Source organism: Hemitrygon akajei, chromosome 6, assembly GCF_048418815.1.
Source record: "Hemitrygon akajei chromosome 6, sHemAka1.3, whole genome shotgun sequence".
Taxonomy (NCBI): domain Eukaryota; kingdom Metazoa; phylum Chordata; class Chondrichthyes; order Myliobatiformes; family Dasyatidae; genus Hemitrygon; species Hemitrygon akajei.
In genome coordinates, this window is record NC_133129.1 from 105,373,325 (window position 1) to 105,397,723 (window position 24,399).

A 24,399-nucleotide genomic window follows, 5' to 3' on the forward strand; every position below is an offset into this window, starting at 1 on the left:
GGCAAATCATGAGAAATCTGGACTGAAGAAGTGGTGTAATTTCTGGGCCCGCCCACAAATTATTAACATTCATTACTGCAGTACAATGTTAGCTAGTACGATTCCCATCCCCTAATCATGCAGTGACACAATTCCTGTGAATTAGGGTGTGGTGTTCAATGGGGTAAAGTTGAGAATCTGTCCTTTCAAATGGTCTTGTCCGCATTTCTCTAGCCCACAGCTCAACCGAGGTATTGCTGCCCCTCTTCATGTGCCTTCAGGCACAGAGTCAGATTTTGCCTGAGCTATTATGTCATAACTTCCCCCTTTATTGACCGCAGCACTTGAGGTTGGGCTTAAACAACAGGTGATTCACTGTGGTTGTTCAATTCATAACGAAAATGGCAGAAGCAGGCCAAGCAAAAAAGTGAAATATGGATTTATACCAGCAACAAGCAACCAACAATAGCCAATATGTCTATTGTGTGATTTTTTTCCAAATGAGGGAATGAAACCACCTTGAGCATTTGAAGAGAATAAACTCTGATAAAGCAAACAACAGCTTGGGCTATTTTCAGTCACTTAGTGAAAACTTTCAGAAATGGTAAACACTTCCAAACATGTTTGCCAACACTTCACAACCAAACAAGGGATCATGTTGTGTCTTCCACAAGTGCATGAAGGAAAGCTGAAATGTCTTATTTCCTGGGAATCAGAAAGGATAACAGAAAACTGCCAGAGATGCTGAGGGAAGGCTAAGATCATGATTAAGATTAGCTTTATTTGTCACATGTACATCAAAACACAGAATGAAATGTGTGGTTTGTGCCAACAACCAACAGAATCTGAGGATTCTGGGGAAGCCCACAAATGCGGGAGGAAACCCAAGATTGATAAATGGGAGAACACAAGCTCCGCAGGCAGCGGTGGGATTGAATCCCAATGTTCCACCAGTAGCTGGTGCTATAGAGCTTACTGCTTCCCAGTACTACCAGTCCACAGTGCCCCCACTCCCTTGTCTACTTCCCATGTTCCAAGGTACAGTGTGTCTCTCTCACACGTGCATGAAAGAAAGCCAAAACACCTCATTTGCTGGGAACCTGAAAGGGTTAATAGAAAACTGCCAGAAATGCTGTGTATTTATTGAGGGCAAGCGAGTTGCCTGTAGCTATCCTACCTCCATATCCCATGACAGGGGGACGCGGCTGACCAAATCCCAGCAGGCCTTGAGGAGAAGGATGAGGGTAACCCATGGCTGGAGTCAAACCTGCAAGACAAATGCACCTGGCTTAACTACATTTGCTGTAGTTTTCATACCAGAGTTTCAAAGCACAGGCCTGAAAAGGCACAGGAAGATACCAGAGAAGCACTGAATATAAAGCAGAGAAAGGAATCTCTAGTCTCTGACTCACCTGTACTGTCTGAAGGCTGCCATTTCCTCTGTACTCTAAGGAAGAGCCTCCACCACCATCTCCTCACTCACTAACAATTTGTACTCTACTCCCCAACTCCCTGCCACTTTACCTTAACCCCTCCTTATCAGTATAATGATCCAAAAATAGGTCGCTTTGTAGAGTTCCCACCCTCCCCAGAATAGTCCCATTGCCCGAAGAATTTAATGTTCTGTTCTGCACCTTCTCTCCTGTCATGTTATTGTAGCTATTTCTACCACCCGGGTGTCAACATCCGAGGTTCTCTCCTGGGCCCAACATACTGATGTAATTATGAAAAAGGCATGTCCCTGACTATATTTCATTAGGAGTTGGAGGATATTTGGTACGTCACAAAGACTCTAGCAAATTTCATTCAGAGGCCTTCACGATAGCAGCAGTCATCATGAAGGCACTTTACCATACAGAACATGCCCTCTTTTCTTTACTATGATTAATGAGGAAGCCATGAATTTATTTATTGTTTACTTTATTGAGATATAGGGCAAATATGCCTTTTTCCCTTCGAGCCACGCCACCCAGTTAACCCTAGCCTAATAATGGGACAACTTACAATAATTTAAACTACCAACCAGTACATCAATGGACTGTGGGAGGAAACCAAAACACCCGGAGGAAACCCAAGCGGTCACGGGGAGAACTTACAAACTCCTTGCAGACAGCAAGAGGAACTGAACCCGGGCATCCAGTACTGTAAAGCATGTGCTAGCCACTACGCTACCACACTGCTATAATCACAACAACATGTCACTGAATATTAGCAAGACCAAGGAGCTGATTATTGACTTTAGGAGGAGGAAACCAGAGGTCCTTGAGCCAGTACCTCAGAGGTTGAGAGGGTCAGCAACTTTAAATTCCTTGGTGTTATCATTTCAGAGGACCTATCCTGGGCCCAGTAATTATGAAGAAAGCATGGGAGCACCTCTACTTCCTTGAAGTTTGCAAAGATTCGGTATGAGATCTAAAAACTCTGACAACCTTCTATAGATGTGTGGTGGAGAGTATATTGACTGGTTGCATCACAGCCTGGTATGGAAACACCAATGCCCTTGAACGGAAAATCCACCAAAATGTAGTGGTCCCCACCAATGACCACATCTACAAGCAGCACTGTCACAGGAAAGCAGCATCCATCATCAGGGACCCCACCACCAAAGTCATGTTCTCTTCTCACTGCTGCCATCTGGAAGAGACTCAGAACTCTCACTTCTATGTTCTGGAACAGTTATTTGCCCTCAACCATCAAGCTCTTGATTCAGAGGGGATAACCTCACATGCCCCATCACGGAACTGTTCCCACAGTCTATGGACTCACTTTCAAGGACTTCATCTCACATTCTTGATATTATTGCTTATTAATGATTATTACTTCCCTTTTCCTTTTGTATTTGCAGTTTGTCGTTGCCTTTTGCTCACTGGTTGTTTGTCCATCCTGTTGGGTGCATTCGTTCACTGACTATATTATGGTTTTTGGATTTACTGAGTACACCCACAAGAAAACAAATCTCAAGGTTGTATATGATGGCATATATATACACTTTGATAATAAATTTTCTTTGAACTTTGACTTTGAAGTCTCCTTCTCCCATGGTCCACTCTCCTCCCCTATCAGCCCTTTGCCTCTCCCACCCATCCCTTTCCAGCTTCTTATTTCATTCCCCCCAACCCACCTTCTCCCTCACTGAGTCTCACCTACCACTTGTTAGCTGGAACTCCTTTCCTTCCCTCCACCTTCTTATTCTGGCTTCTGACCCCTTCCTTTCCAGTTCTGATGTAGGATCTTGGCTCATAACATTGACTATTTATTCCCCTCATAGACTCTTGCTGAATTCCTCGACCATTTTGTGTGTATTGCTCTAGATTCCTGCAATAATTCTCTGTTCCCCAACTCTAGGAGCTTGAAGGGGTGACAACCAATGGCTTTGAATAGAAAATCCTTCAAAAGGTAGTGGATTCAGCCCAGTACTTAATGGGAAAAGCCCTCCCAACCACTGAACACATCCCGCTGCTGTGGGAAAGGAGCATCTATCATCAAAGATCCTCACCACCCAGGCCATAGTCTTCCATTAGGAAGAAGGTACAAGTGCCTCAGGACTCACACCACCAAGATCAAGAACCTTATCACCGCTCAGCCATCAGGCTCTTGAACAAGAGGATAATTACACTCATCTATTGAGATGTTCCCACAAACAATGGTCTCACTTTAAATACTCTATATCTTGTTATTTCAGCAGCTCGTTATTTTGTGTTATTTATTTATATTTGCATTTCAACAGTTTGTTGTCTTTTTGCTCTTTCACTGATCCTGTTTACAGTTACTATTCTATAGATTTGCTAAATTTGCCCACAGAAAAAGAATCTCACACATGTGGTTACATATATGTACTCTGATAATAAATTTGATTTTGAACGTATAACATTGGAAGGGTCTCATGAAGAACTTACCCATTGCCTGGGCTCCTGGTGCAGGGGGCTGATTGGGTTTCATCTCCGGAAGAGCAGGTCGCTTAGCATCCATCAGGAAGTGATTGAAGAATGCAACTTCCTTTTTAACCTCTTCGATCTTTTCACTGTGCTTGTTGAAGATGTGCTTGCGCACAAACTCTGGGCCCTGCACACAAAATACTGATGGTGAACCAAGATGCAAAATCAAAGACAACACATGCACCTGGAGGTTCCAGAGCAGCTACTGTATAAATAGCTGGCAACTGGGAAAGAGGTACAGAAGCCTTAGGTCCCACCCACCAGGCTCAGGAAGTTATTACCCCTCAAGCATCAGCGTGGATAAATTTAAGGACTCTACAACTCATGTTCTTGGTATTATTTAAGTATTTTCATATTATTTGCAGAATTTTTGGCTGATGTTTGGATAATTTAAACACCAGCCCAGAGAGATTGTAAATGCACGGTGCTGGGACTGGAGACGAGTCTCCCCTCTCCATGGGAGCAGAGGCTGTGAATCTGCTCCTGTTGCTATGCACTTTATGCCTCCGAACTTCGCAGCGATATGCCCCGCTATATGATGAACTTGAGACCCAGGCATTGGGCCTATTTCTGCTGCTCCAAAACTATGAACTTAATTTGGTTAGGAATGCTGTTGCTCACGTCTATCATCTGATAATAAAAAGGGAATCTGAATTGTTCTTTTGCACACTGGTTGTCAGTATTTGTAATTTCACAAACAAGAGAAAATCTGCAGATGCTGAAAATCAAAGTAATACACACAAAATGTTGGATGAATTTAGCAGGCCGAGCAGCATCTACGGAAAAGGGAAAACAGTAGATGTTTCAGGTCGAGATCCTTCATCAGGACGAAAACAAAGAGACAAGTAATAAATTTACTTTGACAGCAGTACATCCCTGCTCCCCAATCTATGGAATTCCTTACATGGAGCATGAAAACCCACCTTCCCTGAGAGTGATTTGATTGGATTAGCTATATCTGTCACATGTACATCAAAACATCGTGAAATGCATCGTTTGCGTCAATGACCAACCCAGTCTGAGGACGTGCTGGAGGCAGCCCGCAAGTGTAGAGAGATTGTATCAGGCCATTATCTCTAATAAAATTATTGTCCAAAATATTAATAAAATCTTGAAATACACAATTGATAGGATAAAACTAATGTAGATGGAATGATGAAAAGATTCATCTGTCCTTCCAACTGCCTGCCCTCCCTCTCTCACACTGCAGAATGCTTCTCACTTTGTTCTCTAAGCAATTGTCCTTTTCTTCTGCGTGATAAAGCCAACTTCAGTTGGACAATTCATCCCATGACCTCCACGGCTGCTAATCGAGATCCTTTTGCTGCAACACAGTCACCAGCTGTGCTATGGATAATGCAGATTCTGTCAGGGCACCAGTCGCTCAGGTAATGCCCCCTGCAAGGCTCCTCAATAACTAGAGCTGCAAAGGAAGCCAGGACTCCAGGGTGTGAAACCAACAAACTCGGACAATTAGTTGCAAATGGAATTACTGACAGAGGGAGATGGAGTTATACAGGCCAGAAGAACACTCAGGGATCATCATTCACCTTGAACTTCTTTCCACTCAGAGGACACAGCCATTTGTCCTTGGCAAGTTCCTGTGTATTAGCAACGATAAACTTCTCCACTTCCTGCTCAGGATCTTTCTTGCCCATCTTCGATGCCTCTTCCTCGGAAAGACTTTCCCTCACACTAAACAGAGGCGTCAATTTCTCCTCAAACATCTTCTGCCACTCCACCACTAAACAGAAGCACAAGACAAGTTAATAATGAATCCCCCATGGCAATAAAGAGTACAACTTGGCATGTTTTCCACTCAAGTAACCAGGAGGAAAATGTGCATAGTTATCAACAAACAAGAATAATGTCTGGTATTTTCAAATTATTTCACTGCCATTGCACTGAAGTTCTAGTTAAACCACCAGCAAATGTAGATACAATAACCAGGGATAGGAATTCCATTTCTAACATTATTTATTACATATAATGTTAAAACACAGCACAGGCCCCTCATCCCATGATGGAGTGCCGAGCTTTTAACTGACTCCAGGATCAATCTAACCCCCTCTCCAACATAGCCCTCCTTTTTTCTGTCATTCATGTGCTCATCTAGGAGCTTTTTAAATATCCCTAATTTGCTTTTTTCCCCAGAGTTAACACACGGGAAGCTTAATTTTAAAGTGTTTGGAGGAAAGCATAGGGTTGGATGTCAAAGGTAGTTTCTTTTTAGAGTGGTGGGTGCATGGAACGCCAAAAATGGTGGCAGAGGCAAATACATGACAGGTATTTAAGAAACTCTTAGATAGGCACATCTTCCAAAAGAACCACAACCTTGTCGTGGTTTGGAGACTTGCATTCTTCAATGACATAGAGAGCTACGTTGCCTGGAGTCAGAGCTGTGTGCTTTGGCTCTACCCGGGCGCAGCAGTGAAAACCGAGAGGAAGCTACCGACACAATGAAGGAAGCCCTGATCACCACCAGAGAGGAGGACCTTCATTGCTGCCCTAAATGGCAGCGGCAAAATGGGCAGTAAGTAAGCAGGTAGACGGGCACATAGATGATTGAAATATGTATGTGGAGAGGATGTTTCCTACGATGGGGGAAGAACAGGATCAGAGAGGATAGTGTCAGATAGTAAGGCCTTTAGAAGAAAAATGAGGAGGAAGTTCTTTAGCCTGAGGGTGGTGAATCTGTCGAATTCATTGTCAGATAACTGTGACTGTCAAGTCATTGGTTGTATTTAAAGTGAAGTGGATATGTTCTTGATTAGTAAGGGTGTCAAAGGTTAAGTGGAGAAAGCAGGAGAATGAGGTTGTATATTGCGTGTTCTATGATAACCTGGCGGCAGTACAGCTGAAGGTACTGATAACAGTGCGTCACCATTCCCGCAGGTAGGCATTCTCCATTACTCTCGGAGCAGTGTCCCACCTGATGCCCACAGGCTGGTGACCAGCAGTGGGAAGATGCGAAGTTCATTCACCTTTCCCACCACAACCACTCCCCAAATCAGTAGAGCACTCGGCATCAATGTTACCTTCATGCTGTGAGACTCGGTTAAGGGGCAGAGGTCCGCGCACGTGTACAATCCCACACCGATTGGGCATTTCATCTTCATTTGGATATTCACAGGTGTTGTAGTAATCGATGGAATGCACGATACGCAGGTAGAGCAGCAGCTTGTCTAGAACCTGCAAAGCAAGCATCATTACAAAGGTTAGTGCAGGTTCTGTTAGTTAGGACCATAAGACACATAATGATACTGGCTGAGGGATAAACATAAGACCATAAGACAAAGGAGCAGAAGTCGGCCATTCGGCCCATCGAGTGCTCCGCCATTTTATCATGAGCTGATCCCATTTAGTCTCACTCCCCCGCCTTCTCACCATAACCTTTGATGCCCTGGCTACTCAGATACCTATCAATCTCTGCCTTAAATACACCCAATGACTTGGCCTCCACTGTCGCCCGTGGCAACAAATTCCACAGATTCACCACCCTCTGGCTAAAAAAAATCTTTGCTTCTCTGTTCTGAATGGGCGCCCTGCAATCCTCAAGTCATGTCTTCTCGTACTAGACTCCCCCACCATGGAAAACAACTTTGCCACATCCACTCTGTCCATGCCTTTCAACATTTGAAATGTTTCTATGAGGTCCCCCCACCATTCTTCTAAACTCCAAGGAGTACAGTCCAAGAGCGGTCAAACATTCCTCATATGATAACCCTCTCATTCCCGGAATCATTCTAGTGAATCTTCTCTGAACCCTCTCCAACGTCAGCACATACTTAAATAAGGAGCCCAAAACTGCACACAGTACTGCAAACATCAGCTCAGATACCATAGAGAAATTTCCTCTCTTCTTCAAAGTAATATTCTGCAGTATGTACATTTACCCGAGGAGAAAATAGGGCTTCTATTTATCTTCACATCCAGGTGCAGTGCTCCCTGAGTACCATGGCCCCCACCCTGACTGTGACTGCCCTTCAGTACAGCCCCTCCCAGTGTCACTCTCCCTCAATGTGATCCTCCATGACTACTGCCCCTCCCAGAGAGCGAGTACAGTCCCTCCCTCAGTGTGATCCTGCCTGAGTACAGGTCTTCCCAGAGCGTGACTCAATACAGTCCCCCCTTAGTGTAATCCTCCGAGTATCACCACAGTGCGACCTGCTCTCAATTCAAATACTGCTGTGATGTGAATTTCCCTGGACACTTGGCATTGTTTTCAGTCTAATTTCACACACAAACGTACTCCGCACCTTAATCAGCTTCTCATCTCTCTCGATGTTGACCTCTGGATTTCCCTCCTTTGGTCCATCGTCAGTTGTGTCAGTGGGATTTCCCAATAACTCTTCTTCCTCTGCACTCACCTCCTCTATCAGGTAATCGGTGATGTTTTTTAGGATGGGGTTCTGGGAAGACAGGCTCTGCAGAATAAAACACAAACCACTGTAAATGAGAGCAGATGATGAGTGATACTGACAGTCAAATCCGATGAACAGATATTTTCCAGCTCCTTTGCTGCTAACCTCATGTTAAACAGTCAAACATTACTATCACAGTTGTCGTTGTAGTTCAAGGGTGGGACAGATGTTAGATTTGGTGCTTCACAGTGTCAGGGGGCTGGGGTTTATCTTCATTAGCGCAGATTATTCACATCGGGTCAAATGTTATCCATAAATTCACCAATGATGCAACGTTTTAGGAACAGCTTCTTCTCCCTCATCCTCAGATTTCTGAATGATCCACGAACACCAGAAGGCTACCTCACTATTTTACTCTTTTTTTCACAATTTATCTTTTATATATAGTCATTATAATTTATGGTAATTTTTATGTATTGCAGCCACAAAGCAACAAATTTCTCGACATTAAGTCAGCGATAATAAACCTGATTCTGGCTCACCCAGCTGATACAGTTTTCTTTTGTATGTAGGTTATCAGGCCACTGTAGATTGCCCCCCCCCCCCCGTGTAGATTAATTGGAAAAAAGAATCACAGAAAACTGGCTGGGCATCAGGAGGTCTAACAGGGAGCTTTCTGACTGCTGCTGTATCTGCCTTGAAACTTGCAGTGTCTCAAATTAAATGCCTAGCAACTGGGCTTCAGGAAATACAAAATTCAAAATAAATGTACTATCAAAGAATGCATACGTCACCCAAGAGTTATTTTCTTGCAGGCGTTTACAGGAAAATAAATACAATAAAATTTGTGAAAAACTATACATATATAGAGAAGCCACACTGTGTAAATAAAAATAAACAAATAATACTGAGAACATGAGCTGTAGAGTCCTTGACAGTGAGCTTGTAGGTTGTGGAATCAGTTCCAGAAAGGTGCTGTTAACACACAAGTATCATTTAAATCATCAAGCTTCCACCTAAATAACAAGCTCAGTTGTTAATAAATTAAGTGAATCAAATGACGAGCTGCGGCACGATTTTGTTTGCAGTCGTACTGATTAGAATGTAGCTAACTAAAAGTCATACTGCAACTGATTCAACCTTCCTGCTTTCATAGATTAATACAGTAACACATACAAAATGCTGGAGGAACTCAGCAGGTCAGCCAACATTGATGGAGTAGAATAAACAGCTGATGTTTTGGCCGAACTGGAAAGGAAGCGGGTAGAATAAGAAGGTTTTTATTTGTTGTGATACAGTGTAGAATAGACACTGCGATCCTTTGAGTCGCACTGCCCAGCAATTCCCCAGTTAAATCATAGTCTAATCACAGGACAATTTACAATGATCGATTAACCTACCGACTGGTACGTCTTTGGACTGTGGGAGGAAAGCAGAGCACTCAGAGGAAACCTGTATGGTCACGGGGGAAACATTCAACCTCTTTACAGGCAGCGGTGGGAAATGAACCCGGATCGCTGGTGCTGTAAAGCACTATCTGGGATGAGGGAGAAGAAGTACAAGCTTTCAGGTGTTAGGTGAGACCAGGTGAGTGGGTGGGAGAGGATGAATGAAGTGAGAAGTTGTTGTGATGGAAAATAACTGGTTCTTTGAGTCTCAACAGTAGAGGCCTGGACACACAGTTTTAATAATAAGGAATTTATTTACAAGGTGAAGTCGGATCAACACAAGCAACTACAATATTCTAACAAAAACGCTTAGGGTTAACACGTGTGGGGAAGGTCGGGTCGGCTGTACAATACACAGAAAGCGGTGTGGGGACAGGGTACAGTTACACATACAAAGAACAAGGGAAAAGCACTACGACAGCTATCCCCCTTGACCTTGGATAGCTGCGGCTCCCTTACCAGGACAAACAATAAACCTTCCCAAACATAAATCAATGCACTTACCCTCAATGAGGTGGTCTGTAAGAGAGAGCGAGCCAGGCACGTCTCACCTTTTATAGCATGGGGCTGGGCGAGATAATCCAATTAAGGTGACCAATAATTTAGGTGTGCATTGATTAGTTGGGAGGGACCAAATGTTGATTGGCGTGTGGCGTGTCCTCCGACCAGCCAGATGGCAATGCATCTGTCACGTGGCCGGTATCTCTGGATACACTCCACCTCTCAGAAGACGCACCACATAGCCAACACACATAAGAGGGTGACAATGTCAGGTACAGCGGCGGCGAGGGGGTTGCAGCCTTGTTCAATTGCCTATAATCAACGGTCATCCGCCAAGAGCCGTTCTTCTTTTGGATGGGCCAAATGGAGCTATTGAAAGGCGAGGTAGTGGTTCTAATAATTCCCTCCCGTAACAGGGCTTGAATGGAGTCTGCGATTTCTTGGCGCCCCCCCCCCCCCCGGCACTCTGTACTGACCGTTACAGATGATCTTGGGGGGGGGGAATAACAATTGGCTCCCACTTAGCCACCCCGACGATAACAGTGGCTCGCGCGATGCCAAAGGTGAACTTGCCCGTTTGTTTCAAGGGATTGTCCCTTTAAAACATTGATTCCAAGGATACATTCCGGGGAGGAGGCAATAAGGACTTGAACACGTCTGGGGGAATGGTTGCCTATGGCTAGGCGAAGTGTGACCTCCCTGGTGGGTAAAAGGGAACCCCCCAATCCCTCTATCTGCATGTCCGTACCCCTCCATAAGGCAGGATTGCCTGGGATAATCATGTGCTGGGCACCTGTGTCGACAAGCGCCATCCACCTCTGTGTGTTTCCCTTTCCCCAATGTACTGTGACGGGTATATGTGGCCTCAGGTCCCGCGGGCGGGAAAGGGCGAGAGAGCAAATGCGCCGGGGGCCCTGGCCTTCATCCTATAGGAGAGGGGAAGAGGGCTGCCACGCCAGGGGTGAGGCACTTTGCTGGTGGAGGTGGGACATTTCCTGCCTGACGAGCTGTCTGAGTTCTGCTTCGAGGGCCTTCGAGACAGTTTCAGGTAAGGGAGGCGCGGAGTGTGGCTCGGTGTGGGCGTGGTCTGCCCTGGCGGTCTTTTTGCAACTAGTCTTCCCCCTGTAATGCTCCTTCCACAGGGCATATAGGTTGGGGGTGGGGATACCATCTATATTGTTACGATCCACCCCTGCACGCAGCAGGTCCTTGTACAGCTGCCTGCGTGTATATCTGAGAGGGATAGTGTCTGGGACCCTTGTCTCCGTCTTGCGGACCTGCGTAGGTGCCCCCTCTGCATATATTCTAATCCCTCCAGGAGGGTGATGGCATCCCGTAAGTTCCTACTGCTGGCTGGTGCCATGAGGGGCAGGATTAGACTTCAGATCGGGGCACACGGTAGTGACCAAGTATCCCGTGTTACGAATGTGACGCAACTCTGAGGGGCCGAAGGGTACAAAGTCGCCCCCTCCTTTTTGAGAATCGCAAGATCGCTATTAATTCGGGTCTGGGACCCAGGAAATGAGAGAGAGACGTCCAGAATACACAAGGTTTGGAATGTGTCCTGACCTCAGCGAAACGGAACCACTGATAACGGCTATTGTCTCTTGGAGACGGAATTGTGTATTGAGTACTGTACTATTCATTGAAACCCCTCAGGGGACAACCAGAGTGGGCTGGTTGAGGGATTGCATCATCCCAACCTGATTGACATCTGAGACTCCATGAGTAAGGATAAAACAGGGTCTGGGGAACAACCCCTTTAGACGCACCAGGAGAAACGCTAGAGATCCAGTGACAGCGTTTTATAGCAAAAGCCGGTGGGGGCTCGTGTGCGTCCTCCCTTGCCTGGGTGGCGGGCTCACCACGGAAGAACGGCTTAGCTAAAGGAGAGGTCACAATTGAACGGCCACGACAAAGAGACACCTGACGGATCGAAATCATAAAGGTTGGAAAACCCGTAGCGGTAACTGTTCCCATTCTATTCCTATTTCTCTCTCTCTCTCCAACAAAGTGCAACACAGCGACAACCAAAAGACGGCAGCTTGTGGAACTGCAGTGAACTGTACATTTCCATCGGACAATTCACTATCCCCTAGACAACGATAGAGCTTATTTCTTATTATTATACCCGCACTTTTAGATTTAGTATTGACGACGCATATTATCTGTATATTTGCATTGATATTATTTTTGTGTATTTTTACTAATAAATACTGTTAAAAATAGTATCATCAGACTTCAACGGACATCTCCATCTTTGCTGGTAAGTGACCCAGTTACGGGGTTCGTAACACCCGCTAGGGCACCAGTCACTTGTGTGTTTTCAAGGAAGTTACGGTCGCAGGCACCTTGATAGATGCCGTTGACCAGCGCCCATTCCCTGATAACCTGGGTGCCCTCACTGACCGTACCCCATTGCGGGCGCCCGTGTAGATCCCACTCCAGAAGTGTGGGATAGCGAGCTCGTACCGCGATCACTACCCGATCCCACAGGGTTGTGCCGTCGCGGATTTCTGCTTGTGGCGCCCGCAGCGCATTGTTTATGCTCTGCTGGTCAGAGAGGCTTCCCAGGGTGCTTGCCTCCTGATGGGAGAGGCTGAGGTTGGGGCCCCCCTTGTCCCACAGCTGGAGCAGCCAGGCGGCCAGGTGCTCGCCTGGTCGTTGGCGGTACCAATCTACCAGTTGGGTCAGCTCCTTGGGGGAGAAGTCCCAGGTCTCCGTGGTCTCGGAGTGACTAGGGGAAGGTCCGGCCGTCTCCCCCTCATCCCCTTCCTCCCTGCGGTGAACCTGGGATCGCGTGGTGACGGGTCGGGCATGTTGGAGCTCGGGTGAGAAGGGGGAAGGGTGGTTGTGGGACCTTGGTTCCTCGGGCACCCCCTCGTCCTCACTATCCAGCCAGATGACCCCATCCCCCAGCCATGCGTCCAGCTTGTCGCCACACTGGACTAAGGCTGGAATCTTTAATGGGTCCGGCTGCCAGCCAGACCGACGGGCTGCCCTGGCCTGCTGAAGTTTTATCAGGCGACAGGCAAGTTCAGTTCCCCTAACTTCAAGGTCATTGGCTCGGGCCTGGGCAGCCTGTGCTGCTTCCTTCAGCGTGCAACAACGCTGACTGAGGTCTTCAATTTCCCTGTCCTTCTGACCACACAAATGCTGCAGGTGATCAGTAATTCTAACCTGGCGTCTCAGCAGGGACACAAACAACCAGAAGGCACCCCTTTGACTCCCCTTGGCTTTGGGGAACCCTGATTCCTTCAGGAGGGAGACCACATGATGGCCCAGCTTCTCTCCACGGGGCTGTAACTGCTCAGACCAGTCCACTGGTTTTCCGTGGTCTGCCAGCATGCTGGCCAGACTCTCAAATCCCTCCCTTTCATCTTATCCTGGGTGCCTGCACTGGCCTGCAGCGCCAAATGTTGTGATGGAAAATAACTGGTTGAGTCTCAACAGTAGAGGCCTGGACACACACAGTTTTAATAATAAGGAATTTATTTACAAGGGGAAGTCGGGTCAACACAAGCAACTACAATACACAGAAAGCGGTGTGGGGACAGGGTACAGTTACACATACAAAGAACAAGGGGAAAGCACTACGACAGCTATCCCCCTTGACCTTGGATAGCTGCGGCTCCCTTACCAGGACAAACGATAAACCTTCCCAAACATAAATCAATGCACTTACCCTCAATGAGGTGGTCTGTATGAGAGAGCGAGCCAGGCACGTCTCACCTTTTATAGCATGGGGCTGGGCGAGATTATCCAAATAAGGTGACCAATAATTTAGGTGTGCATTGATTAGTTGGGAGGCACCAAATGTTGATTGGCGTGTGGTGTGTCCTCCGACCAGCCAGGTGACAGTGCATCTGTCACGTGGTCGGTATCTCTGGATACAGAAGTGGGGCGGGGGGTGCAATGGGGAAGAGGTAAAGGGCTAAAGGAGGAGGAAGCTGATAGGAAAGGATAGTGGTCCATGGGAGAAAGGGAAGGAGGAAGAACGCCAGAGGGAGGCAATGGACACGAGAGATGAGAATGGGTAAGTGGGGAGCCAGAATGGGGAATGGCCAAAGAGAGGAGAACTGTGGGGAGAAATTACCTGAAGTTAGAGAAATCATTGTTCGTGCCATCAGATAGGAGGCTGCCTATGAGGTGTTGCTCCTCCAACCTGAGAAAGGCCCCATCAACTAGTTATTTCTCTCCATAGATCCTGTCTGATCTACTAAATGTTGCTTTGGATTTCCAGTATCTGCAGAATCTCTTGTGCTAATCTAGCAAATTCCCTTAGTCAATCAGATTACGACAGAGAAAGGTAAGGAGTGTTATTTATCTCTAGGGTTATTTTTTCTGTGGACTGTCACTTTAAGACACTGAGAGAATGAGAGTGAGTTTTGGGGGGGAGGGAGAGAGAGAGTGAGGGGGAGAGGGAGAGAGGGGAGGGAGGGGGAGGGGGAGACAGAGAGAGTTATTTGATGGACAATTGATGTTGTGGTTTCTCTTCAGCTTGTTCTGAATTTACAAGGACAGTCAGACACACAGAAGGTCACAGTTAGAGTCAAGATGGATTCGGTCAATGGAAAACACTAGTGAGGCGGTCGTGGGTTTAAACTTTCAGTAGCCCAAAAGGGGTGAGTTGAGATCGATACAGAGTATTGATAAATGACTCTCACAAGTTCAGCAACTAGAAGACAGGCATCCCTGTGGTAAATCACTGTTGGAGTTATTTCGTACGTCGTGGAACTGGATAAGTGGCTATCACGTTGTGTGATTGGGGTAACCTTGTGGAATCTACCGGTGTGTTGACCCTTTGCCTGGGTGGTGGTTCCCTTGAAGATGGTCCCCTTTGTGATAAGCTACTGTTGGTGATAATCCATATGTGGATTCTGTTTGAGTATCTGGTGGCCACCACTTTGGGATGTCCCCTAGCTGAATTCGGGTGTGGTACCACTTGTGTTGAAAGGATATTCGTTGAAGATCACTGTTGGTGATATTTCGAGTGTTGAGTGGAACAGCTTCAGATATAAAATCTCTTGCCATTGCTATTTTGTATTGCTGTCGTGGAATCTGTGGAATATTGATGTAATTGCCTTCTCACAATATTCGCCTTTGGATTACAAATATCCCTCACTTCAATCCCATGCATCTGAACTGAACTTTTCTCATATACCATGGTAAGACTGTAACTCTAGCCACCTGAGCTTGAATAAGTTTGGGAACTTTATTGACACCTATATATACATGACACTGGTAACTCGTGATTTACCTGGATTAAGTTACTATATTACGTAGTTACTAATAAACTAGTGTTTTGTTAACAGCAAATCAGACTCCAGGTGTGTTCTATTGTTGCTGATACTTTTACAGGGTTGTGTGTATGTGACAGGAGATAGAAACTTCAAGTGACTGAAGTTCTAGAACTAATGGAAGACAAGAGGAAAAGTTGGTTAATATACAGGAAACAAAAGCCTTTCAATAGCAAATGATGTTTTAGACAGATGTTCTGATACCAGCTGGATAACAACCAACAATGGCTCCTTTGGTAACCACTTCTCAAGTTATTACCCAGAGCCTCTAGTTGATGAAAACATTTACAGAGTGCCTCCTCAACAAGAAGGCTTCATCCTTCACAGTATGATACAACAGTGAGCCAGGTACAGTGGGAAGCATAATGGATCCTATTATAGGAAAGGGGGTGGTGGGAGAGAACAATGATTGAGGTAATAGCACAAGACGGTGGGTGTAGGCACAGTGAGGGATGAAGTCAACTGGGGGTGGATGGGGTCAGAAAGGGGAGGTGCAGGTGGGAGAGTGTGGGGGGTGAGGGAGGTTGGGTTGAACAGAGGGGGGTGGGGGGGAGGTCACAGAAGTGTTTATGGGTACTCAGAGAGGCAAGAACCAGTGAGGTTGAATGTGAGTCACTCACTGATATAGGAAAACTTATACATGGGGAAATAAATAAATGGCAAAAATAATGAGCAATTACCTGATTATCTATTATTGCATCTTTTTATCGGAGGTCAGAAGTAAGAATTTTTTTTATATAGAAAGTAAGTATAGAAACACCCTGCCAGGGGTGGTGGCAGGAAAGTATACATTAGAGACATGTGGTTAAAAGAAAAATGGAGGGTTACGTGGGAGGGAAGGGTTAGATTGACCTTAGAGTAGGTTAAAAGGTCATGGGTCTAAGAGCCTGAATTATGCTGTAGTGTTCTATGTTCTATTATTGTCACATGTATTGAATCAGAATCAGAATCAGGTTTATTATCACCGGCATGTGTCATGAAATTTGTTAACTTAGCAGCAGCAGTTCAATGCAATACATAATCTAGCAGGGAGAGAAAAAAAAAAATAAAAAAATAATTAACAAGTTAATCAATTACTTATATTGAACAGACTAAAACTCTTCAGGTTGAGAACCTTCACCGGAACTGTTCATTACACATTACATGCTGCCAGGAGTGATGGTAAAGACAGATATATTAGGGGCATATAAGCGACTCCTAGATATGCACATCAATGACAGAAATCTGGAGGGCTATTCAGAAGGGAAGGGGTAGATTGATATTGGAGTTGGTTAAAAGGTTGGTATAGCATTGTGGGCCGATGGGCTTGTACTGTATTGCAATGTTACATTCATTACTAATTCCGAATTCGTAACCAGATCTTGATTGTTGTGCTCTATGTTCTAAATACTTTATGTTCTAAAACCTACCAGTTTTATCAGACAATCAAGGATCTAATGAGAATGAGGAACTGAAGTAAGTATTAGCTAAAAAATAATATTAGAAAAATTGGTGTGAGAGGTGATGAATGATCAGGCTCTGATCACCTACATCCCAGAGTTATGAAAGGAAAAGGTACAGACAGATTATGTTCTTGTCATCATTTTCCAGGGCTCTGCAGATTTTGCAGATCAGAGGATCACAATTATGGCCCTGCTATTTAAGGAAGGGGAAAAAACGGTTGGAGTCACTGACCTTTCACCTTCAAATGTTACTGACCTCAACTCTCCCATCCTCATTCACGGTTTCTGATGACCAGAGCTGTGAGCGGTCATCCAGCGAGTGGATGAGTTTAGCAGCCAACTTGATGTCATTGCGTACGATCTGCTTGTGTTGCGTGATGCCATTGATGCTGCGGACACGTCTGGCCAGGTCTCGGTTCACCACTGGGCTCAACTCGCAGTCTCGTAGCTGTAGAGGAAGTAATACACTGCTGAGACAGCAGAGATACGTTGTCTGTGTTCCAGACCAGGCTAATACCCCTCTTCATTTCCACACCACTGCACATCTAGTGTATATCTGCAGCATTCCCTTTAAATAGATCTGACCATCAATGGAACAGAATTAGGCCACTGACCCATTGAATCTGGTCTACCATTCCATCGTCCGATTTATTATCCTTCTCAACCCTATTGTTCTGCCTTCTCCCCGTAACAGATGAATAATCAAGAACCCATCAACCTCTGCTTTAAATATACCCAGTTACTTGGCCTCCACAGCCACCTGCGAAAATAGTTATACATATGCAACATAATCTGGTGTTAGACTCTCCCACTATTGGAAACATCCTCTCCACTCCCACTCTATCTAAGCCTTTCAATACTCTGTAGTTTTCAATGAAATCTTCCCTCATTCTTCTAAACTCCTGTGAGTACAAGCCCTGAGCCATCAAAGATTCCTCATACATTAACCTTTCATTCCTGGGATCATTCTCGTGAACCTCCTCTGGACCCCCTTCAATGCCAGCACCCACTTATTTATGGGGCCCAAAATGGCACACAATACTCTATATGCATTCTGACCAATACCTTACAAAACCTCAGCAAAACATCCTTGCTTTTATGCTGTAGTCCTCTTGAAATGAATGGTAACATTCCATTTACCTTCCTTACTACTGACTCAACCTGCAAGTTAACCTTCAGGGTCTGCACTGTTCAACCAACCCAGGTGAACAAGAATTCCCTCACTGGGGACAAAAGATTCCCGTTTTCCAAATATGGGAAGGAAGCATTCTGAGGACGCAGGGAAGGAATATCAGGGAGGAACTGAAATGGAAAACTCAGCCCAGGCAGGCAGAATGAACCAAATCATCCTACAATGCTGTCAGTCACTACTGCAACCTGCCTTAAAAATTCCTGCACTTTCCATTACTAGGAGTTTGAGTAGATTTAGTATGTCACCAAAGACTACAAATGTACTGTGGAGAGCATTCTAACTGACTGTGTCACCATTTGATATGAAGACTCCACTCCACATGATCGGAAAAGGCTGCAGAGGGCTGTAAACTCAGCACGCTCCATCATTGAGGACATCTTCAAAAGGCAATGCCTCAAGAAGGCTGCGTCCATTGTGAAGGACCCTCACATTCAGGACATGCTCTCTTCTCTCTGCTATCATCAAGGAGGTGGCACCGGAGCCTGAAGACACACATTCAACATTTTAGGAACATCATCAGATTTCTGAACAGTCGATGAACACTACCTCACTATTTTTGCTCTGCTTTGCAATATTAATTTATAGCATATTTTATGTATTGCACTGTACTGCTGCCACAAAACAATAAATTTCACAACATGTCAGTGACAATAAACCTGATTCTGATTAACCTCTGTAGCAGCCAAGACTTGGAAGCATAGGTCAAAAGAATGTCTACTCATGGTCACTCTACTTGTTTAACGCTGGACACCCAATGTTGTTTGGTAGCTGACACGGGCAGCTACAGTTGACAGGCTCCATGTTCACACCACATTCTAGATAGCACAGGTCTTTGGTATGGAATATTCTGCTCTGATTGACAGAAAACAGACATCCATTCAGCAGTGAGCTCTGTTGCAGAGAGTCAGTCAATCTGTGCAGCAGCTCATGCATGATAGGGGATTAACATGGACACCAGGGACCGCATCCCCGAGCAGATGGAAGATAGCTGAGTCCACCAGAGCCTGCAGGCCTGTCCTGGGGTTTGTGGGTGGGAGGGAAGAACAGGGTTTGCTTTACTGTTGTTGTTTTGCTCTGAGTTGTTCTACCAAGCAGGCTACATTGGTGCCAAGATGTATGGCTAAACTTGTGGACTGCCCCAGCACATCTCTAACTCAGTTGGTTGTTAACCTAAAATGCATGTTTCAATGTACATGTGATAAATAAGCTTGAATCAACAGACCTACAACATAAGACATAGGAGCAGTATTAGATCATTCAGTCCATCAAGTCTGATCTGCCATTCCATCACGGCTGATTTATTATCCCTCTCAATCGCATTCTCCCCAATAACCTTTGGCACCCTGGCTAATCAAGAATCCATCAACATCCGCTTTAAGTATACCCAAGGACTTGACCTCCTCAGCCATCTGTGGCAATGAACTCCACAGATTCACCATCCTCTAGCTACAGTAATACCTCTGCATCTCTGCTCTGGAGGGGCATCGTTGTATTCTGAGTCCAGCCCTATAGACTCTCCCACTATAGACAAGGATGATCAAATACCTGCTCATCGTGGGCTGTTGTCAGAGAACAGCAATTGTTAATCCACTGTTCAAAAATGGGAGCAAGGATAAATCTAATAATTACCAGCTTAACCGCTGGGGTGGGAAAGCTTTTAATAACTGATGAGGAACAGGATTTGCTGTCACCTGAAGAGAAATGAATTAAGACAAGCCAGCATTGCTAAATAGCCCTCCATTTTGTCTATCATCAATGTACCTAAGTTTCTTAGATGTCCCTCATGTAAGTGTCTCTACCAGCACCCTGATGGAGTGTTCCGCACACCCACCACTCTGTGTAAAAATCACACAGTAGCTTGCAAAAGTCTTAAACACATTTATATAGCTAGGGTGCCGAAGACTTTGGCACAGCACTGTATTTGTCAACATGGAGGGGAGAGCAAGTTTGTAAATCTGGCGGCAGCAAAGCAATTTGTGAACGGCAAGGGTGGAGCACTGCAGGAGGAGTGTGGGACAGCTGGCAGAGAAGGAGTACCTGGGCAGAGGGTGGTGCAGGTGCAGACAAGCTTGAGACACCAGCCAGGGTAACTTGATTCCAAACAACTGGTTTATTGATTATTACAGAAAGTCTCCCTGGTGCTTCCCACTCCCTCTCCTCTCTCTGCCCCTTTTCCCAACCCTGATTCCCCTCTCCCTGCCCCCTTCCCACTCTCAGTCCACAATAGAGTCCCATATCAAAATCAAGTTTATCATCAGTCACACGTCATGAAATTTGCTTTATTTTTGCGGCAGCAGTACAGTACATGAAATTACAACAACACTTTGCACCCTAGCTATATATACGTGCTTAAGTACTGTACCTCAAAAATCTCCCCCGTATTTCCCCCAATCACTTTAAAAATATACCCTCTGCTCTGGGAAAAAGTCTCTGGCTAAGCCTCATATCATCTTGTACATCAAATTACCTCTCATCCTCCTTCAATCCAGAGGAAATCCCTAGCTTGCTCAACTTTTTCTCAGAAGACATATTCTCTAGTCCAGAATAACCAGAATTATATTTGACCAGTTTGATAAAATTTTTCAATGAGTCAATGTGAGGTTATGTAGTCAATACACTGCACACGGATTTCCAGAAGGCTTTTGATAGTGTTCCCTAACTGGCACATAAGCAAAGTTGAAGTACATTTATAACGAGGATGCAAAGCTGACAAAGTAACAGGCTGGGGAGTTTCCAGACTCCAGGAGGATGAAAAGTCACTGCCTTAGGGATCAACTTAAATATGATCTATACAACACAACACTTGGCAGCATTCTGAAGGGAATAGTGCTTGACCACAAAAGGATAGGAACAGGCTGGGAGAATTGGCAGATTACTTTATTCCAGAGAAATCTGACAAATACATTTTTTTAAGGAAGAGTGAAGTAATACAGAGTAAAGGTCAGTATGGTGAAAGAGGGCAGTATAAAGGGCCCTGGTGATAGATATCCACAAGAAATTGAATGTGGTGGGGTGAGTCAAGAAAGTGGTAAACAAGCACAAACAGACACTTGCTTAACAATAGATACATAAATATAAAAGCAGGGAAGGTATGTTGAATCTTTATAAGACATTCGTCCAGCCTCAAAAAGACCATAAGACCTAAGAGCAGAATTAGACCATTCAATCATGGCCCATTTCTTTATCCTCTCGAGCCCATTCTCCTGCCTTCACCCCGTAACCTTCTGACATCTTAACTAATAAAAAACCTATCAACCTCCGCTTTAAATAGATGCAATGACTTGGACTCCATAGCCACATGAATTCCACAGATTCACACCTCTGGGTGTGTGGAATGTGCTGCCCGGGTGGTGGTGAGGCCTCATTTGGAGTATTGATTGAATTTTAATTGCCAATTCAGAGGAGGGATACAAAAGCTAATAAAGTTCTTGTGACAAAGAATAACCATTATGATGATAAATTAGAAAAGCCAGAAATGTTTTCTTTGAAGAGGAGGCTTGCTATAAATGGGGAATTACTGGACTGAGTGGAGAGTGAGAGAGCATTCCCTTTCCTGGATGGGGTTAAGTACTGGAGATCACAGTGAAGGGGAGGGCAAATTAAGGGTGCCATGCGACAAAAAACATTCTTACACTGCACTTGGTTGGAATCTGAAATGTGTTGCGTGCAGATGTGGTGAGGCAGCTCCACTGAGGTCTTCAAGAAGGAACTGCATAAGTTAAGGGTGGAGGAAACTTTGCAAAGCTATGACAAAGGGGCCAGTAGTGGAACCAAGGATGTTGATATAGAGAGCTCCCATGGACATAATGGACGGGAAGTCTTCTCCACCACGCTGTAAATGACTCAATAAAGTTTGAAAATGAATCAAAACAATTCCAGGATCAACTTACTCTGATATCCTGGAAATTCCAAAGATTCAAAGTAAATTATCAAAGTACATATGCAGAATACAACCCTGAGATTTGTCTTCCCACAGCCAGCCACGAAACAAAGCAGGCTGTAACTATTACCTAAAGTCTAAAAGTGAATTGAGATAAAGAGTTAAAATGTAATAATCAACTTACTCTGATATTCTGGAGATTCCAGCAGATTTCCTTGATGTTGACGCTTCGATCGAAGGTGACCCAGGCTCTCCGGAAGAACCTAACAAAGAATGATGTTGAAATCCTTCAGCTGGCGATGAGATAAGTCTCACACTCTCCTTGATGCACTACTCCATCCAGTGGTTACCCTTCGGCAGTGCAGTCTCTCTTCCAGCTGCTCAACACCGCTCTCAGCCATCAGCACATTGTTGTCAAGCAGAACAAAGGCACACACCCGAGTGGGAGAAAGAACAGCAGTACCCTAGAACCAGCTCATGGCACCATGTCGGCTGGCTGACAGCCTTCACACTTGGGCTAAACAGGGTCTTGCTTCCTTCAGAACATTATAAGCAGGAACAAGGAGATGCGAGGCAAATGCTACACTAGCCCCTATACCTCCTCCCTCGACTACATTCAGGGTCATGAACAGTGCCTCCAGGTGAGGTGATGCTACACCTGTGATACTGTCGGTGTTATCTACCGATTCCAATGCTGCCTCCTCTACATCGGTGGGACCCAACACAGAATGGGGAACTGCTCTGTTGAGCATCTTCGCTCCAACCACAACAGGCAAGATTTTCTGGTGGCTCCCATATATATTCAACTTCCCATTCCCATTCCAACATGTCTGTCCATGGCCTCCTCTGCTGCCACAATGAAGCCACTCTCAGATTGGAAGAGCAGCACCTCATTCCGTTTGGGTAGCCTCCAACCTAACGGCTTGAACATCAATTTCACTAACCTCCAGTATTTTCTTCCTCCTCTCCACTTCTCTCTTTTTCCATTCCCCATTCTGGCTCCCTCCCTCTGGTGCCCCTTCTTCCCTTTTTCCCATAGTCTATTCTGCTCTCCAATCAGATTCCTTCTTCAGCCCTTTACCCCCCTCTCCCCACACAACCACTTTCCCCTATCACATCATCCGCCAGCTCATACTCCTCCCTTTCCCCCTACCCTCTTATTCTGGCTTCTTCCCCTCAGATGCTGCCTGACCTGCTGAGGTCCTCCAGCATTTTGTGTGGCCAATATTCCAAGTCTCAGGGGTTTAGGCAGTATCTTAAAGGGCCATGCTGAAGGAACACAAGAGATGAGACGAGACCTGGGTGTCATTGTACACCAGTCATTGAAGGTGGGCATGCAGGTAAAGCAGGTGGTGAAAAAGGCAAATGGTATGTTGGCATTCATAGCAAAAGGATTTGAGTACAGGAGCAGAGAGGTTCTACCGCAGTTGTACAAGGCCTTGGTGAGACTGCACCTGGAATATTGTGTGCAGTTTTGGTCCCCTAATCTGAGGAAAAACATTCTTGCCATAGAGGGAGTACAGAGAAGGTTCACCAGATTGATTCCTGGGATGGCAGGACTTTCATATGAAGAAAGACTGGATCGACTAGGCTTATACTCACTGGAATTTAGAAGATTGAGGGGGGATCTTATTGAAACATATAAAATTCTAAAGGGATTGGACAGGCTAGATGCAGGAAGATTGTTTCCAATGTTGGGGAAGTCCAGAATGAGGGGTCACAGTTTAAGGATAAAGGGGAAGCCTTTTAGGACAGAGATGAGGAAAAACTTCTTCACACAGAGTGGTGAATCTGTGGAATTCTCTGCCACAGGAAACAATTGAGGCCAGTTCATTGGCTATATTTAGGAGGAAGTTAGATATGACCCTTGTGGCTAAAGGGATCAGGGGGTATGGAGAGAAAGCAGGTACAGGGTTCTGAGTTGGATGATCAGCCATGATCATACTGAATGGCGGTGCAAGCTCGAAGGGCCAAATGGCCTACTCCTGCAGCTATTTTCTATGTTTCTAACACCACACTGTGATAAGTCTGTGGTATGTGGAATGACCCTGGTATTCACAGCTCAATAGTGCACCAGGCCACGCATTCACTTTACATACAGAATTTTCCACATACCTGCGCTCCGGTTGTGGGTCAGACAACGCCACTCTCATGAAGCCAGGAAAACGCTTACAAAGCTGCATAGATAGAAAACAAAACCTGTTATACTTCTAGATATCCACCACACAACAGCTCAGTGAGTGGAATCAGAGGGTGATGGCATTGGAATTTCAGACCAAGCCATGGGCTGCAGCTTCAGGAACATCACCATTTAGATTTAACGCCAGGACTGCAAGCAGTATTAGTCTCAAGACTTAA

General features: G+C 45.3%; 1 protein-coding gene across 3 annotated transcripts in view; it reads right to left on the bottom strand.

Moving 5' to 3' along the window:
• srrt (serrate RNA effector molecule homolog (Arabidopsis)) overlaps positions 1 to 24,399 on the bottom strand; it is a 72,571-nt gene that overhangs the window by 15,466 nt on the left and 32,706 nt on the right. For all 3 annotated transcript variants that reach the window (XM_073049051.1, XM_073049048.1, XM_073049050.1), the window contains exons 12-19: positions 24,157 to 24,218; positions 22,226 to 22,304; positions 17,226 to 17,417; positions 8,174 to 8,341; positions 6,953 to 7,106; positions 5,465 to 5,658; positions 3,876 to 4,041; positions 1,157 to 1,246 (exon numbers count right to left, since the gene is read on the bottom strand). In XM_073049051.1, the coding sequence (XP_072905152.1) occupies positions 1,157 to 1,246; positions 3,876 to 4,041; positions 5,465 to 5,658; positions 6,953 to 7,106; positions 8,174 to 8,341; positions 17,226 to 17,417; positions 22,226 to 22,304; positions 24,157 to 24,218 (1,105 nt within the window). The remainder of the gene's footprint in view (positions 1 to 1,156; positions 1,247 to 3,875; positions 4,042 to 5,464; positions 5,659 to 6,952; positions 7,107 to 8,173; positions 8,342 to 17,225; positions 17,418 to 22,225; positions 22,305 to 24,156; positions 24,219 to 24,399) is intronic.